The sequence below is a fragment of the Hemicordylus capensis genome, chromosome 5, assembly GCF_027244095.1.
Source record: "Hemicordylus capensis ecotype Gifberg chromosome 5, rHemCap1.1.pri, whole genome shotgun sequence".
Lineage (NCBI taxonomy): Eukaryota > Metazoa > Chordata > Lepidosauria > Squamata > Cordylidae > Hemicordylus > Hemicordylus capensis.
The window spans coordinates 16,889,834-16,904,975 of record NC_069661.1 but is presented as its reverse complement, the minus strand read 5'-3'; the positions used below and the strand labels follow the sequence as shown (position 1 = coordinate 16,904,975).

General features: G+C 47.9%; 1 protein-coding gene across 1 annotated transcript in view; it reads right to left on the bottom strand.

Moving 5' to 3' along the window:
• CFAP299 (cilia and flagella associated protein 299) overlaps positions 1-4,569 on the bottom strand; it is a 455,154-nt gene extending 450,585 nt beyond the window's left edge. The window contains exon 1 of the mRNA XM_053255711.1: positions 4,382-4,569. Within this exon, the coding sequence (XP_053111686.1) occupies positions 4,382-4,498 (117 nt within the window). The 5' untranslated portion in view covers positions 4,499-4,569. The remainder of the gene's footprint in view (positions 1-4,381) is intronic.
• Between the last annotated feature and the right edge of the window lie 10,573 nt (positions 4,570-15,142).

Below are 15,142 nucleotides of genomic sequence, written 5' to 3'. Positions count from 1 at the left end.
CAAATTAAATGGGCATATTTGATGATCTCATGGTGCACCCTAGGTATATATCTATATATTTAATTCTCTTGGGACATGCGTGCCCAGGATTTGGCAGCTGAACTCTTGCGACACGCTGCGAGAGTTCCAAAGTGAGGACTGAGGAGAGGGGGAAGGAAGTGCCAGCGGTGGCCGGCAGGCGGAGGAGTGGGGAGATAAAGACGGCGGCGGGCAGCAAGCGAGGGGAGAGAACGGAGGGGGGTGAGAAAAGCCACGGTGGTGGCAGGTGGAAGGGAGGGAGAAAAAACGGCATCAGCGGGGCCCTTCTTTGCCGCCCGCCGCAGCTCTGTGTGGGGAGAGGAACAGGAGGGGAGGAGGGCTGGAGAGCACAGGGCAGAGGGAAGGGGAAGAGAGGAGAGACCGGGGCAGGAGGAAGAGGGAGGGGGAAACAGCCGGCCCCCAAGTGCCGCACAAATGCTCTGTGCGGGGTCAGCTAGTATTAGTAAAAGTGCTTGCAGTTTGCAAGTATTCTTCCAGATATTAACCTCTTGTCTCTCTCTGTGACTCTAGCCTTTCCTATCTCTATGAGGTTTCATTGTCCACGCTTTTCAGTGGGAGAGTTTCTCCAAATTTTCTGGGAAAGTAACACATTCTTGTGGGTTTGGGGCGGGGGGGGTATTTATTTGGTTTTTTGTAGTCTGAGCGAGGTGTGGAACCTACCTGCAAAAACTAGCAGGTAGTTGTGAGTAGGGTGCTAGAAGGTGGGGAAAAGAAGGCAAGGAACCAAGGGTGACTCTTATGCCTTAAGGGGCCTGCCTGGTGGTCTGGCTTCCCCCACCCCACCGTGGGCTCTCTCTTCTTGCAACCTCTCTGTGTCAATCTTTCACCCCTGAAACTGACTAGGATCTTCCTGTGCAAAATGCTCTGACAGATCCCAGAAGGGAGAAATGTGGGGGGGAGGGGTTTTACAGAAGAGGCTGTAAGTGGGGCTCTGGGAGGTGGGAATCTGGAAGGTGGGGCACTGAAAACAAGGAACAGGGGTGACCCTTAAGGCTTGGTGGGTAAAACTGCCCTTTTTTTCTTGTCAGAGCAACAAAACAAAAAAATCAGGTTTGAAACTCAACCTCACAGATACACACAGTTTTTCACATTTATTTTATACCAGAAAGTGATTGAAGATTGTAAACAGCACACTTGTCTTGTAAACAGCATTTATTTCATCTATGTCAGTTAGTGTGACAGAGATTAAAAGAACTCTCTCACATAGAGTTGCCATGGCCCACAGAATTTCCGGTTTCACCTGGATTTTAAGCATCTCACCAGAATTGCTCAGCCAACCCAGATTTCAGATTTCTTTCTTAAAGCTAAGCTCTAGCCCTTGCAGAAGCGGAGTTAAGGAGCAAAACATGCAGTCACTATTCTGCGCAACCGCTGAACTGGATTAAGAGAGGTAGCACAGGAGGCTCGCTGGGAGGGTTTCACTTTCACAAGTACAGTAATCCCCTGAGTAATCTGCCTTTGTTTTTTATCAGCAGGGGATCTCTATTGGGCAGTTGAGAAGATAGTTTGCTTTTGATGTTTGCTGCCTGCCTACCAGGTTGTGTATTGTAATGTTTAAGGACTTTCTTGGCTTTAAGTTCAATGCATGCCTACTTAGACGTAAGCACTGTTGATTTCAATAAGACCTTCTGTCAAAGAAGTGTGTACAGAATTGCAACCTTAATTAAAAAGATGTGCATTTCTAGCCTACTTTCCAGTAGGCTTATAAGATCGCCCGGCATTCTGTGTGTGTCCGTCCGTGTGTCCGTCCCTCACTATCAACTTTGCAACGCCTGGACCAATATGAACCAAATTGGGTACAGTTGTAAGGACACCTCAACGGCATAGTTTGTGATGATATCATCCATCCCAATCCAAGATGGTGGTCACATGAACATCTGAGGCACAAGCAGGCTAATTTATGGACTGCCTAACCCATTTGAACCAGATTGGGTACAGTTGCAGTGAGTGACATACAGGGACATCTCAATGGCATAGTTTGTGATGATGTCATCCACACCAATTCAAGATGCCAGACACATAAACTTTTGAGGTGCAAGTGGGCTAACTTGTAAACTGCTTAACCAATTTGAACCAAATTTGCTGCAGCTGTAGGAACACCTCAATGGCGTAGCTCGTGATTATGTCATCCACACCGATTCAAGATGGCGGACATGTGAACATTTGAGGCGCAAGTGGGCTAACTTGTGGACTGTCTAACTGATTTTAACCAAATTAGGTACAATTGTAGTGAGTGACTCACAGGGACACCTCAATCATACAGTTTTTGATGATGTCATCCAACCTGATTCAAGATGGCGGAAGCATAAACTTTTGAGGCGCAAGTGCACTAACTTGAGGACTGTCTAACCCATTTGAACCTAATTTGGTACAACTGTAGTGAGTGACACAACAGGGACACCTCAACTGATTAGTTTGTAATAATGTCATCCATCCTGATCCAAGACAGAGGATGCATGAACATTTGATCTGCCAGAGATCTGACTTGTGGACCTCAGTTTGAACCAAATATAGTCCAGTTGTAGAGACAGTGAAAGGAAAGTAGGAACTTGTTTTTTGTTCTGTTGCTGCTCTTATTATATCAAGGAAAATGGTCAAGCAAAGATATCTTCCCTAATGTCTTTTACTGTTGTGAGCCGCTCCAAGCAGTATTGTACTGGAAGGGCGGGGTATAAATATTTTAAACAAACAAACAAACAATTGTTGGTAGATATCCAGAGCAAATACATGCCAAGTGGAAAGTGCAGCTGCTAATTTGCATATGCAAAATTATTTTCAAGCCAGATTTCAAGCATTTAGCCACACTCACGATCTAACTCCCGTTTAGGAGTTAGATTGGCCAGCACTGAGTTCGCAGCACTCCCTGCCTTTAAATGGCAGGAAGAGTTATTTTTTTTACATTTTATATCCCGCTCTTCCCCCAAGGAGCCCAGAGCGGTGTACTACATACTTGAGTTTCTCTTTCACAACAACCCGGTCAACTAGGTTAGGCTGAGAGAGAAGTGACTGGCCCAGAGTCACCCAGCTAGTATCATGGCTGAATGGGGATTTGAACTCGGGTCTCCCTGGTCCTAGTCCAGCACTCTAACTACTACACCATGCTGGTGAAGGCAGCGCAGGCCGATTTAGCTCAAAAACAATGTGATCCAGGAAGGCGGCCACGTCTTCGTCCATGCCTGCCATGCCTCCGACTGCTCCAGGCCTCGGTGGCGTCCCCAGCAACGGCTCGCATCCTCACCTCTGCCGTGACCAAGCCCCGCCCACTTTCCCTCCAAGCAACCTATCGCTCGGCCCCTCAGTGCAGCCCTGTTTGAGAGCTAAATCACACACACACACACACCCGCGTCTGACGTCAGCCATGGGGGGGGGGTATGTCTGGGGCGCCAGGCACAGCCCCTGAAGGGCAGCAGCCCAGGTTCTTTGAACCCTTCCACTAAATGGAGGCTCCGCCCTTGCTGAGAGCAGCAGTAGCAGATAACAGAAGAGTCCACAGACCAGGCTGCGTGCACTGCAATTCAGTTTTAGCAGGAGATCAGGAATGAAGCATTCACACTGCTCCTGAGCCAGGTGAGCCTCCCCCATACCAGCTGATTGGAGGCAGCCGCCTGGGATGGAAGGGCAGGACAGAGATGGGAGGAGAAAGCTTGACAGGTGGTTGGCAGTGTTCCTTCTAACAGGGAATCCCAGATGTTGTTGACTAAAGAAAAGATGTCAAGTTAATTTCCACTCCTAGCACCCACAGAGCCCTGTGGTTTTCTTTGGCAGAATACAGGAGGGGTTTACCATTGCCTCTTCCCGCACAGTATGAGATGATGCCTTCCAGCATCTTCCTATATCACTGCTGCCCCATATTTTATTTATTTATTGTTAAATTTATACACCACAAATTTATATACAAGCAAATGTATATAATATTTATAAATTATTTTATTCCATTAAAAACAATCCCAAGGCGGTATAGTAGCAGCGGGGATTTGAATCAGCAACCTTCTGCTCGTTAGTCACTACCACGCCCATACTCCCCAAGCAAAAGCCATTGCAGCTGGGGATTCTGGGAATTGTAGTGAACAACATCTGGGAATCCGTGTTGGAGGGAACACTGGTGGCTGCCACTGCCTGCCTTTGTTGTGGGTCGTCTCAGAAGAGGGAGGGAGGGAGGGGCATGGAGCATGTGAAGGGGAAAGGGGGCGGGGAAGAGAGGGAGCTCCCCAAATACGGGGGAAACGGTGTCGCCTACGGGAGAAGCTACTTCTGGCTCCAAAGGCAGGACCTCCCGCCCCATACAGGGCTGTTGGGCACTTCAGACTTGGAGCCCCGGCTGAGGAGCCGCTTCCCACCTCACCTCCAGGTAAAAAAGGTCCTGCGTGGTGATCTGCGAGTCCAGATAATCCTCGTACGTGTTGAACTGGGTGACGATGTGATCCAAGGCGGCGGCCGCGTCCTCGTCCATGCCCGCCATGCCTCCGACCGCTCCAGGCCGCGGCGGCGTCCCTAGCAACGGCTCGCAGCCTCGCCTCCGCCGCGAGCAAGCCCCGCCCACTTTCCCTCCAAGCAACCTATCACTCGGCCCCGCCCGTCGACTCGCTCCGCCTACCGCCACCCGTGTAACCAATCGCTTGCAAAAGAACTGCTGGTCGGCCTGCCCCCAAGCCTAAGTAGCCACGCTCCTAGCTGCAGTCAACGTTCCATTGCCGCAGTAAGGGACACAAGTTTGGGGCTGGGGTAATCAAGAGCCTGAGTGTCAGGGCTGGTTATGTTACTGAGCTACTACATTAATAACTAACCGGCAGGCTGAAAAGTCATATATAAGAAATAAGCTGCAGGCTGCCTTCTGCCTCCCCACAAAAACTCAACCCCGCAATCCTTTTGTGAGCAGCAGATAACAGAAGATTCTGCTCCTTTGCTTTGGCTGTCCGCATCCAACGCCCACCCTTTATTTGTGCACAGGTTTGCAGCAGCCTTGCAGCGCGATCCTGTGTACTAAGTTTAAGTCTAAGTCTAACTAAGTCATCAGGGTGTTCAGTAGATCTAGATATGCGTGGATAAGCTTCAGTGCACTTCCATGCATTTTTACTCGAGAGTAGGTTGCATTGGAATCCGTGGGACCAACTTCCAAGTAAACTTGAATAGGCTTGGAAGTCAGTCTGTTAATGATGGACTCCCACGAAAACTTGCATCATGATAAATATGTAGCGCCAAAATCACAGGTGGCTGGCATTCTTGGTCTATCAGGAAAAAACCCAAAATCCACAATCTGGTAATTCCTCTGTGGGACCAACCAAGATGATACAAAGTTGTTATTGATGAACATTTTCATGATTTTTCTCCCAGCGCCGTTTGCTTTTGATTTAGTAGAGCCCTTCCCCTGATCACACCTTCCTGGAAGGTGTTATGTGGGTTGTTTTTAGTTCTCTGTGTTATGTAGGTTGTTTTAAGGACATTTCTTTGAACTCTACCTTATCAATTTAGAGTCTCAGATGAAATATCTATTGGGATTTCCCCCCTAAATCGCAGTTATAAGTTTGAATATAGGAATGTAATAGTAGTAGATTTTGCTATGTTATATGTATGAACCATTTGTAAAGGTGTTTATTGTGTGGGATAATGATTGTAGCTATCCATGGGAAGGATTTTATTAAAATTGGTGGTTGTATACTTTATTTCATACATACGATTAAATAAGATTTATTTATTTATTTATTTTATTAGAGGCATTTAATATCCGCCCACTCTGAAGACTCTGGGCAGTGCACAACAAGATGCAAACACGCAACATTAAAAATTACATTCTAAATTAAAAACTTAAAAAATTACAAACTAAATTAAAAAATTAAAAGTACCAAAGAACAGAAAAATAGATTACAGGGCAAAAGCCTGGCGAAAAAGAAAAGTCTTCAATAGCAATTTGAAGATTGGTAAGGAAGGGGCTAGCTGGATCTGTAGGGGCAGAGAATTCCAAAGGAGCGGGGCAGCAACCGAAAAGGCCCTTTCACAGGTCCTACAGCACCAAACATCTCGGGAATCAGGGACCGACAGAAGGGCCATCTGAGATGGTCTAACCGGACAGGATGTAACTGGATGGGAGAGGCGGGTCTGTAGGTAGACAGGCGCCAGGCCCTGCAAGGCTTTGAAGGTCAGAACCAGGACCTTAAATTGAACTCGGAAGTGAATAGGCAACCAGTGCAATGACTGTAGGAGAGGTGTTACCCTGTCATATTTTCTGGCACCCATGAGTAGGCGAGCCGCTGCATTCTGGACCCGCTGCAGCTTCCTAATCGTCCTCAAAGGTAACCCTAGATAGAGAGCATTACAATCATCTAAACGGGAGATAACAAGGGCATGGGTCACTGTCATTAATGCCTGCCGATCAAGGTAAGGGCGTAATTGGCGAACCAGATGAAGCTGGGCAAAAGCACTTCTGGCCACAGCTTCCACCTGCTGCTCAAGCAGAGATGTTTTATTATTCCACATTTGGACATCAAGATTCAACTTGGGGTTCGTTTTGCATTATATATTAATCATTATTTGTTTTTTAGATACTTCCAGCACTTTAAACTTTAATTTTAAAAACAACAATAATAAAAAGTATAAAACGATAAGGCCAGATTGATAGTAAAAAGAGCATCCTACCATCAGGAGATTGCCAAAGATATCCCAACAGCATAATCCTATGCATATATTTGCTTGGTGGAAGTATGTCTCATTTTTAATGGGACTTACTCATATGGAAGCGTACAAAAGCTTGCAGTCTGAAAAAAAACATCCAAATAGGAGACATATGTCCCTTGATGGTGAAAAATATAATATTAAACTCACAGGAATGCTGAGAACATAGACTACAGTCCACCGACTAATGTGTGGTGGGCTGTTGCTTGCTGGTTGCTGGGATTCTTGAAAGAGATGGTGAACTATGCAGACTTTGCTGTGATCCAGCACATCTCATGTTCTTGAGCAAGAGCTGTATAATCAGGATCACTTAACACTTGAGTATATTTTTATACATACTTCTATACCTTATTTTACCTCATTTCATTTGCTATGTAAACCACTTTGAGACACACACCCCTTCAAAACTGTTTCTTTGGGAATGGGGCCATATCTCTGTAGCAGAGCATCTGCTTAGTATGCAGAAGGGTACCGTTCACATCAGTGTTGGTCTCCTAGGATTCCTCTCTGTTCCTTGCGATTTTCCCCCATCCACTGTTCATGCGGCTTGCTCCCCGGTCTTTCTTTGGCCCCTTTTGGCTGATAACTTTCTAGAGGAGTTGGGACTCCACTTCTCTTTCCTACCAGCACATGCATGGTGTGTGTCTTTCAATTCCCATTTTTAGCCCACTGAGATCACCCAGCATTCTGTGTGTCCCTGTGTGTGTGTCCCCACTATGAATTTTGCAACGCCTGGACCAATATGTACCAAATCGGGTACAGTTCTAAGGACACACAGGGACACCTCAACATCATAGTTTGTGATGATGTCATCTACCCCATTCTGAGATGACGGACATGTGAACGTTTGAGGCACAAGTGGGCTAACTTGTAGACTATCTAACCAGCTTGAAACAAATTAGGTACAGTTGTAGTGAGTTACACACAGGGACATCTCAGTGGTGTAGTTTGTTATGATGTCGTCCATCCCGATTCAAGATGGCAGACTCTTAAACGTTTGAGGTGCAGGTGAGCTAACGTGAACCACTTAACCGATATGAACCAAATTTGCTACAGCTGTAGGGACACATAGGGATGACCCAATGGTGTAGCTTGTGATGATGCCATCCACCCCATCCCAAGATGGTCGATGGGTGAACATTTGAGGTGCAAGTGCAGTAACTTGAGGACTATCTAACCGATTTGAACCAAATTTGGTACAGTTGTAGGGACACATAGGGACACCTCAATGGTGTAGCTTCTAATGATGTCATCCACCTGAATCTGAGATTTATTTATTTAATACATTTATATATTAGATGGCGGATGTGTGAACATTTGAGGCACAAGAGATCGAACTTGTGGACCTCAATTTCAACCAAATTTAGTCCAGTTGTAGAGATAGTGATAGGAATGTAGGCTGATTAGTTCTTACTAGAACAATTTGTTTCCTTTTCTCTCCTCCACACTCAGTGGTGGCAGTGGCAGCAGCAGCCGTCTCCCCCCTGAGTGTGCAGCCCGAGCTAAGCTGCTGCACCTGTACTGCTAAGCCACCACCGCCTTTAGCTTGCATAAACTGCTTCCTCTCGGTACATAAGTAGTACACATACATATCTTCATTTTCCACCATACATGTGGGAGCCCGTTTTTCTCCCCACTGTGTGGCAGTGGAGGTGGCAGCGGCAACAGCAGCCTCCCTGAGGGAGCAGAAAGGAGTAGTCTGCCCTGCCCCCATCACTCAGCTGCCACCATTGCTGTCACATGAGGGGCTGGGAGAGGAGGGACGCCCTATATGTGTGGTGGGAAAAGAAGGTACATCTGTACTGAGAGGAAGCTGTTTATGCAAGCACACCCAAGAGTCAGCAAGGGAAAGGTATGGGACATACCTTAGAGAGTGCCTTCTTCTGTATGATCCCCATCGCATGTTGAGGTCATCTGGAGAACGGCTCCAGTTACCACCAGTACGTAGTAACTGGAGACCTGGTACGTGGTAACTGAAGACTGTCTCCAGTTACCACCGGTACGTCTGGTGGTGACTTGGAGCCAGGCCTTCTCTGTAGCTGCTCCTGGCCTATGAAGCAATGGCAGTGGCAATGGCAGCCATCTCCCTGAGGGAGCAGCCCGGGATAGGCTGCCCTGTGCTCTTGCTGCTCTGCCACCATGTGCATGTATCGAGAGGAAGCAGTTTATGCAAGCACACCCAAGAGTCAGCAAGGGAAGTTTATGTGCCATGGGGACCTGGATGTGCCCTCCAACAAGTGTAAGACTATATCAGAGTGGAACCTGCATGTGTGAAGAGGTGGCAGCAGCTACTGTGATGGCAGCTAAGCGTTGGGGGCATGGCAGCCTACCCTGAGCCGTTCCCTCGGGGAAGCTGCTGCTGTCGCCACCTCTGCAGCCGCTCCCACAATGAGAGGCGGGTAGAAAAGGGGTGCCAGGGCCACCTCCCAGTGCCAGATTACAGCTCTGCCCCTGGAAGAGTGCCACCTGCTGGGTCGAACCAGTTCACACATCTCTAAAAAGAATGGCCAGACCATCAACATCCTGCCATTTTGTAACATAGTTTACATTAGGGTACTCAAAATTATGTCCTGTCTGTTGGTATTCCTATCTATGAAGTATTCCAGAGATCCTGAATATTGTTAATCCAACCAGGACCTGCTTCTAATTAAGTCAATGTGAGTTGCTTGGGGGAGGGAAGTTATGTGATGCGATTGTGGAAGGCCAATATATATATTTAATCTAATACAAGGGCCTCGTGAGAACAGTTCTGCACACCCCTCACTGTTCCATCTTTCATGCCTTTTAAAGCTGAGAGCAGATATTCCTTTTTGAATCTCTCATCACTTTCTCGGCTCCATGCATCCCTAAATAATGCAAGCCTGGCAATCTATCTGTCCTTGAGGATAAATGTGATAGTAGCAAAAAGAGTGTTCTGTCGGCTCGGGCTTTTGATCACAGTTCATGGGTTTTGCAAAAGCTTGTACAGCAGTCCCTCTCAGAGTGCCTCTGTTTCATCAGATCTGTCTGTTTATGAATTGCTCTCCGTACATGTTCTCATTGTCGCTTGTTCATGCAGCTGGCACCGAAATTAGTTTGCCATTCAGAATTCACCTTGGAATATGCTGCGGTGAATGCCGTGATCAGACATTTGAAATGGAATGTCTGCATTTGAAGTTCTACACTGAAATTGAAATGATGACTGGGGACTGGCTTTGACTTCCCAGCCTCATTGACACAAAGGCTGCTAACCTAACACATATCAATCCCTCCATCCTGATATCAATAATGTGTCTGTAAAATTGCTGCTTCTAGGGCTCCAGATCTCCCACATAGCCTTCGACATTTCTCAGATGAAACGGGTACATTTGTTTTTGGGTTTTTTTAATGGGGGAACTGCACAGATTCACATCCTTGATTTTTTAAAATTTGGCTTGGGTTAATTGACTCCCAAGTCTAGAGACCCCTTCACACATTACAGCAAAAGACAGATCTCCACATTACCACCGTGGCCCTGAGCTGACCACAGCTTTGGCGTCATGTCCGAATGCAGTGACCTAGCAACGCTGAGCGTGGACCTGGGGTGAGATTTGAAGTGGCCACCACCAGAATTCCCTGTAAGAGGGATTCCCAGATGTGGTTGACTACAACTCCCAGCATTCCCAGCTGCAATGGCCTTTGGCTGGGGATTATGGGAGTTGTAGTCAACCTCATCGGGTAATCCCTCCTCACAGGGAACACTGGTGGCCACTGCTGCTTGCTTTTGTGGCCCTTACCCACCCAGCTACCGCACTCACCGCTGCTCACCCACTGCCAGGCCCCCCAGACTGTCTCCTTTTGCCGGCTGTGATGTGGTCTAATGATGTCACCACAGCAGGGCAAGCACGCTACCCCATTCCAGTGTGGTGACATCATTATTCTGCATTGCAGCTCAGCAAAGGGAAGCAAGCTCCTTGCAAAGCCAGTGAGAAGCACGAGGAGCTGCTGCTGGTAACCTTCCTTCCTCCACCACTTTCAGAGCTTGCAAGGGTCAGATCATAAGAACAGCCCTGCTGGATCAGGCCCATCTAATCCAGCATCCTGTTTCACACAATGGCCCACCAGATGCCGCTAGAAGCCTACAGTCAGGAGTTGAGGGCATGCCCTCTCTCCTGCTGTGACTCCCCTGCAACTGGTACTCAGAGGCATCCTGCCTTTGAGGCTGGAGGTGGCCTGTAGCCCTCCGACTAGTAGCCATTGATAGACCTGTCTTCCATGAAGTTATCCAAACCCCTCTTAAAGCCGTCCAGGTTGTTGGCTGTCACCACATCTTGTGGCGGAGAATTCCACAAGTTGATTATGCGTTGTGTAAAAAAAGTACTTCTGTTTGTTGGTCCTCGATTTCCTGGTAATCAGTTTCATGGGATGACCCCTGGATCTGAAAGACTGGCCCTCACTGAGGGTGTGGGACAAGGCAGCATTTGGTGTTCCACCTCAGGCGTCACAATACTATGGGCCGCCCTTGCATGCAGTATTGATGCCCCATCCCATGTGCCATTGCTACATGTTACAGCCATAGCTGAGGCAATGGGGGCCAGAGCTCAGTGGTAGAGCATCTGCTTTGCATGCAGAAGGTCTCAAGTTCCCTTCCTTGCATCTCTAGCTAGGGTTATGGAAGACTCCTCTCTGGAATCTTGGAGAAGCCACTGCCAGTCTGTGTAGACAATACTGAACTGGATGGACCAATGGACTGACTTGGTAGAAGGCAGCTTCCTACGTTCCTATGTGCAGGAGAGGGGAAGGGCGACTTGGCCCATGGCTGCTGCATTTGGCAACACCGATGGTAATGTCTGGTTTTCCCTCATGAGAGTTGATGGTCAAGGGGAGGCTTAAGAGGGAGGGAGATTTTTCAGCTTGCTCTTTTCACTACATTGCAGCAACAGTTCAGTGTGAACTGAATCAGCACACTGGATGGCTTAAAAGATGGCACAGGAGGGGTTAAGAAATGCAGCTGTCTTTTCCATCTTTCTTTGAGTGACAGGGAGGTTCGGAATGGGCATTGGTGTTGACTTGCTGCTCCAACAGTACTCAGCATATGCTTCCTGTCCTTTAACAGTTCTATTTTGTATGTGTGTGTGTGACCTAATTTTTTTCTTGCAGAGGCAGGAATGCTGGGATAAATGCTGACCCTGGCCCACCAATGAAAACAAACACACAGACACTTTCCAAAATAGACCCCCTTGTGACTGTAACTAAAAACCTACACTGAAAAATGACGTCTTTCTGGAGCTCATTAGTTACCTTTTTGCTAACTTCCACTGGGCTTCCTCCCATCTTTTTGTGCAAACACTGCAGCAAGCATTATATCCTAACAGTAGGAAGAGAAAGATACAAGAGAGAAAGTCACATCAGGTTATCCTTGCCATATGCTTCCAGACTGTCAGCCACTAGAAGGAGAATCTCTCTTGTACTAATCAACTCGCTGACTGACATCGTGCCAGTTCCTCAGGGGATCTCTTGAGAAAGTAAATGGTGAATGTTGTTCCCCTGTAGAGCTCCTTGAGGCTTTAAAATTAGGATGTTGAGCAGCACTTATGCTGGAAGAGTGTTACTGTCTGGGATATCCTCAAAGAGGTTTGTGGCTAGAGCTACTCTTAGGAAGGGTGAAGAAACCAGCTGCAGTGCCCACGTGCAGAAAGCCCTCCCATATGTGATTCACATGAACATCTCCCTGTTTGTTTTCCAGCTTGAGATAAAGATTTGGCTTTTATGGGAAGCTTTTGAGTTCCCTTCATGTACGCTCTGGTGCTGCTATCATCATCATCATCATCATCATCATCATCATCATCCTTACGTGTTGCTGTTGTGGTTGGTTTTGCTTTTATTTATTCTGATTTGTTACTATGGGTTGTTTGGTTTAAAATTTTGTTTCTGCAAACTGCCTTGAGTAGTTTTCCATTGAAAGGCCATTTATGAATATTTGAATTATTAATCTATATATTTAATACTCTAAGGCATACCTGTGGCTAATCCCATGCATGGCATCTCTCGCGAGAGTTCGGAGAGCTGCCAGATAGCATAGCCACAGGACAGGTGGAGAGGAAAAAATGGCGGTGGTAGCGACGGCTGAAGAAAATTGTGGTGGCTGGCCAGCCAGCAGCAGGACAAGTAGGAGGACAAAATGGCGGCAGGCCGCATGTCGCGCAGGCGGGCAAAACGGCAGGGTAAGGGCAGGAGGATGGGCAGGCAAAATGGTGGTAATGGCAGCCGGGGAAGAAGGCGGCAATGGCAGCGGGCTGGCGGGCGGACCAGCGAGCGGACCAGCAGGTGGGTGAAGAAAGAAGCCGGGCAAGCAGGGGGTGGGAAAGAAAATGGCGATGGGGGAAACAGCGGCAGCTGGTGGGGGGGAGGCAGCGGCAGGGCAGGCGGCTAGAGGCGCAGATGCTCTGCACCCAGCCCAGCTAGTTATTATTATTTTGTGTAATTAGCAACAACAACAAATATATACCATAAAAAGCTGCCATCTACTGAGTCAGACCATTGGTCCATCTAGCTCAGTATGACTAGTATGGCAGCAGTCAGACAAGCTTCAGACAGGAATTTTTCCCAGACCTACCTGGGACTTTCCCAGATGTCGGGTTTTTACCATGGCATTAAATGGGGGGTAAAGTAGAGCAAGATATGAGGGCACATATTAGCTGCATAGAAGCGGAGTAAAGATAATTAAAAGAAACCTGGAGGCTGTTCACATTGGTGTTTTTAAAAAGGGGTTCCTTGTGATTTTTCACAATGCACCGTTCATATTACTTGCTCCCCGGTCTTTTTCTAGCCCCTGCTGGCCAATGGCTTTCTAGAGGAGGCAGGACACGATTCCTCTTCTTTCCTACCCACGCATGCCTTTGAAAATTTCCAGTTGGGCCCATGTAAATGTATTTCATGGATCAGCGCAGCAGCCCAAATGGCGGCTGCTGTGCATGCGCAAATGGTCTCTGCAAGGCCCTGGGCTGGGCCCGGCCTCACAGGGGCCATTTGCACATGCGCTGTGGCCACCATTTTGGCTACTGTGCTGATCTACAGAGGCCTAAATGGGCCAAAAAACTGGCCAGAACGGCCGGAGGCGGTGATTTTGGAGGCTGGCAGGGGGAGGGGGAACATCCATGGGAAACCCCACCACCCCACCCCAAGGAACTCCCCCAGAGAGGAGAAAAGGTTAAAAAAATGGGAGGGATATTCGCGACACCCCCCCCAGACCAAACCGGGTGGGGATTTGAGGGGTGCCGGACCAAACTGGTCCAGTCAGGTTTGAGTCCAGTTCCGACTCGAACCGAACCAGGCCAGCCGGTTCCGTACACATCCCTAATTCTTTTGTGAGTTAAATCTCTGGTGGATGGGTGAAGTGGCCCAGAAGATGTTTCTTGAAAGGTTCTGACTGTTTTGAATGAGCACTCTTCCCTTCCTCTCTCCTCCCCTATTTCCCTCCCAGAAGATAGGGCCAGCGAGTAGAGCAGAATCAGCTCATTGCCGTTCATCTCAAGTGGCAAATGGCAACAAGCCAGCGCTGCTGCAAGCCATGAAGTTGCCCTAGCACAGCAATGCCTTGACTTGCCCAAATAGCTTCTCCTAATGCAGTGGTTCCCAACCAGGATTCCTCCAGATGTTGATGAACTACAACTCCCAGCATCCCCAGCCACAATAAATTGTAGCTGGGGTGATGAGGGTTGTAGTTCAGCAACATCTGGAGGAATCCTGGTTGGGAACCACTGTCCTAATGGTTGGGGACCCCTTGGTAAGGAATGTCGTGATATACAGACCTGTGGATTGCTCAAATTATGTTAGCACCCTACTGGGCCACATGACTGACCAGTAGCTAACGGAAATGATCCACACACCTGGATTCCTGTAGCCAGGGGTGTAGCAAGGTTGGAGTGGGCCCAGGGATAAGATTTTAAAATGCCCCCCCCCCCTCACTGAAGCTCAGCTCATGAAGTAAAGAAAATACTAGAGAAACACATGCTGTTCTGGTAGCTCCAGGACTTAACACTCACATCAATTTCAGAGGAAGAATACAACTGAAGGAAGCCCGGGCGGGTGTGTGGCTGGGGGAGTCAGTCATGTGAGTTGCCTCTGGGGGGGGGGGGGCCCTAAGGCAGTGGGCCCCCAGACAACTGTCTCCCCTTGCCCTATTATAGTTACGCCCCTGCCTGTAGCGAGAGAGGTACCTTGCTGGAAAAGACACCTCCCTTTCTACAGAACATTTTCAATGCTCTTGATTGAGTGCTGCAGTGCCCAGTTTGGAACTGGAGAAGGTTGCTGTCTGTATGAGCACAAAGATTTACCAAGCCAGCTGGTAATTGCTTAGGATGGAATGTGCCAACAGATATTGCATCCCCAAATAATAAACAAAAATATTATAGAGTTTTGGGCATGCTGCAATAGCATCATAAGCAGATAAACCAAGGTAGATATTTAGAACTGAGAG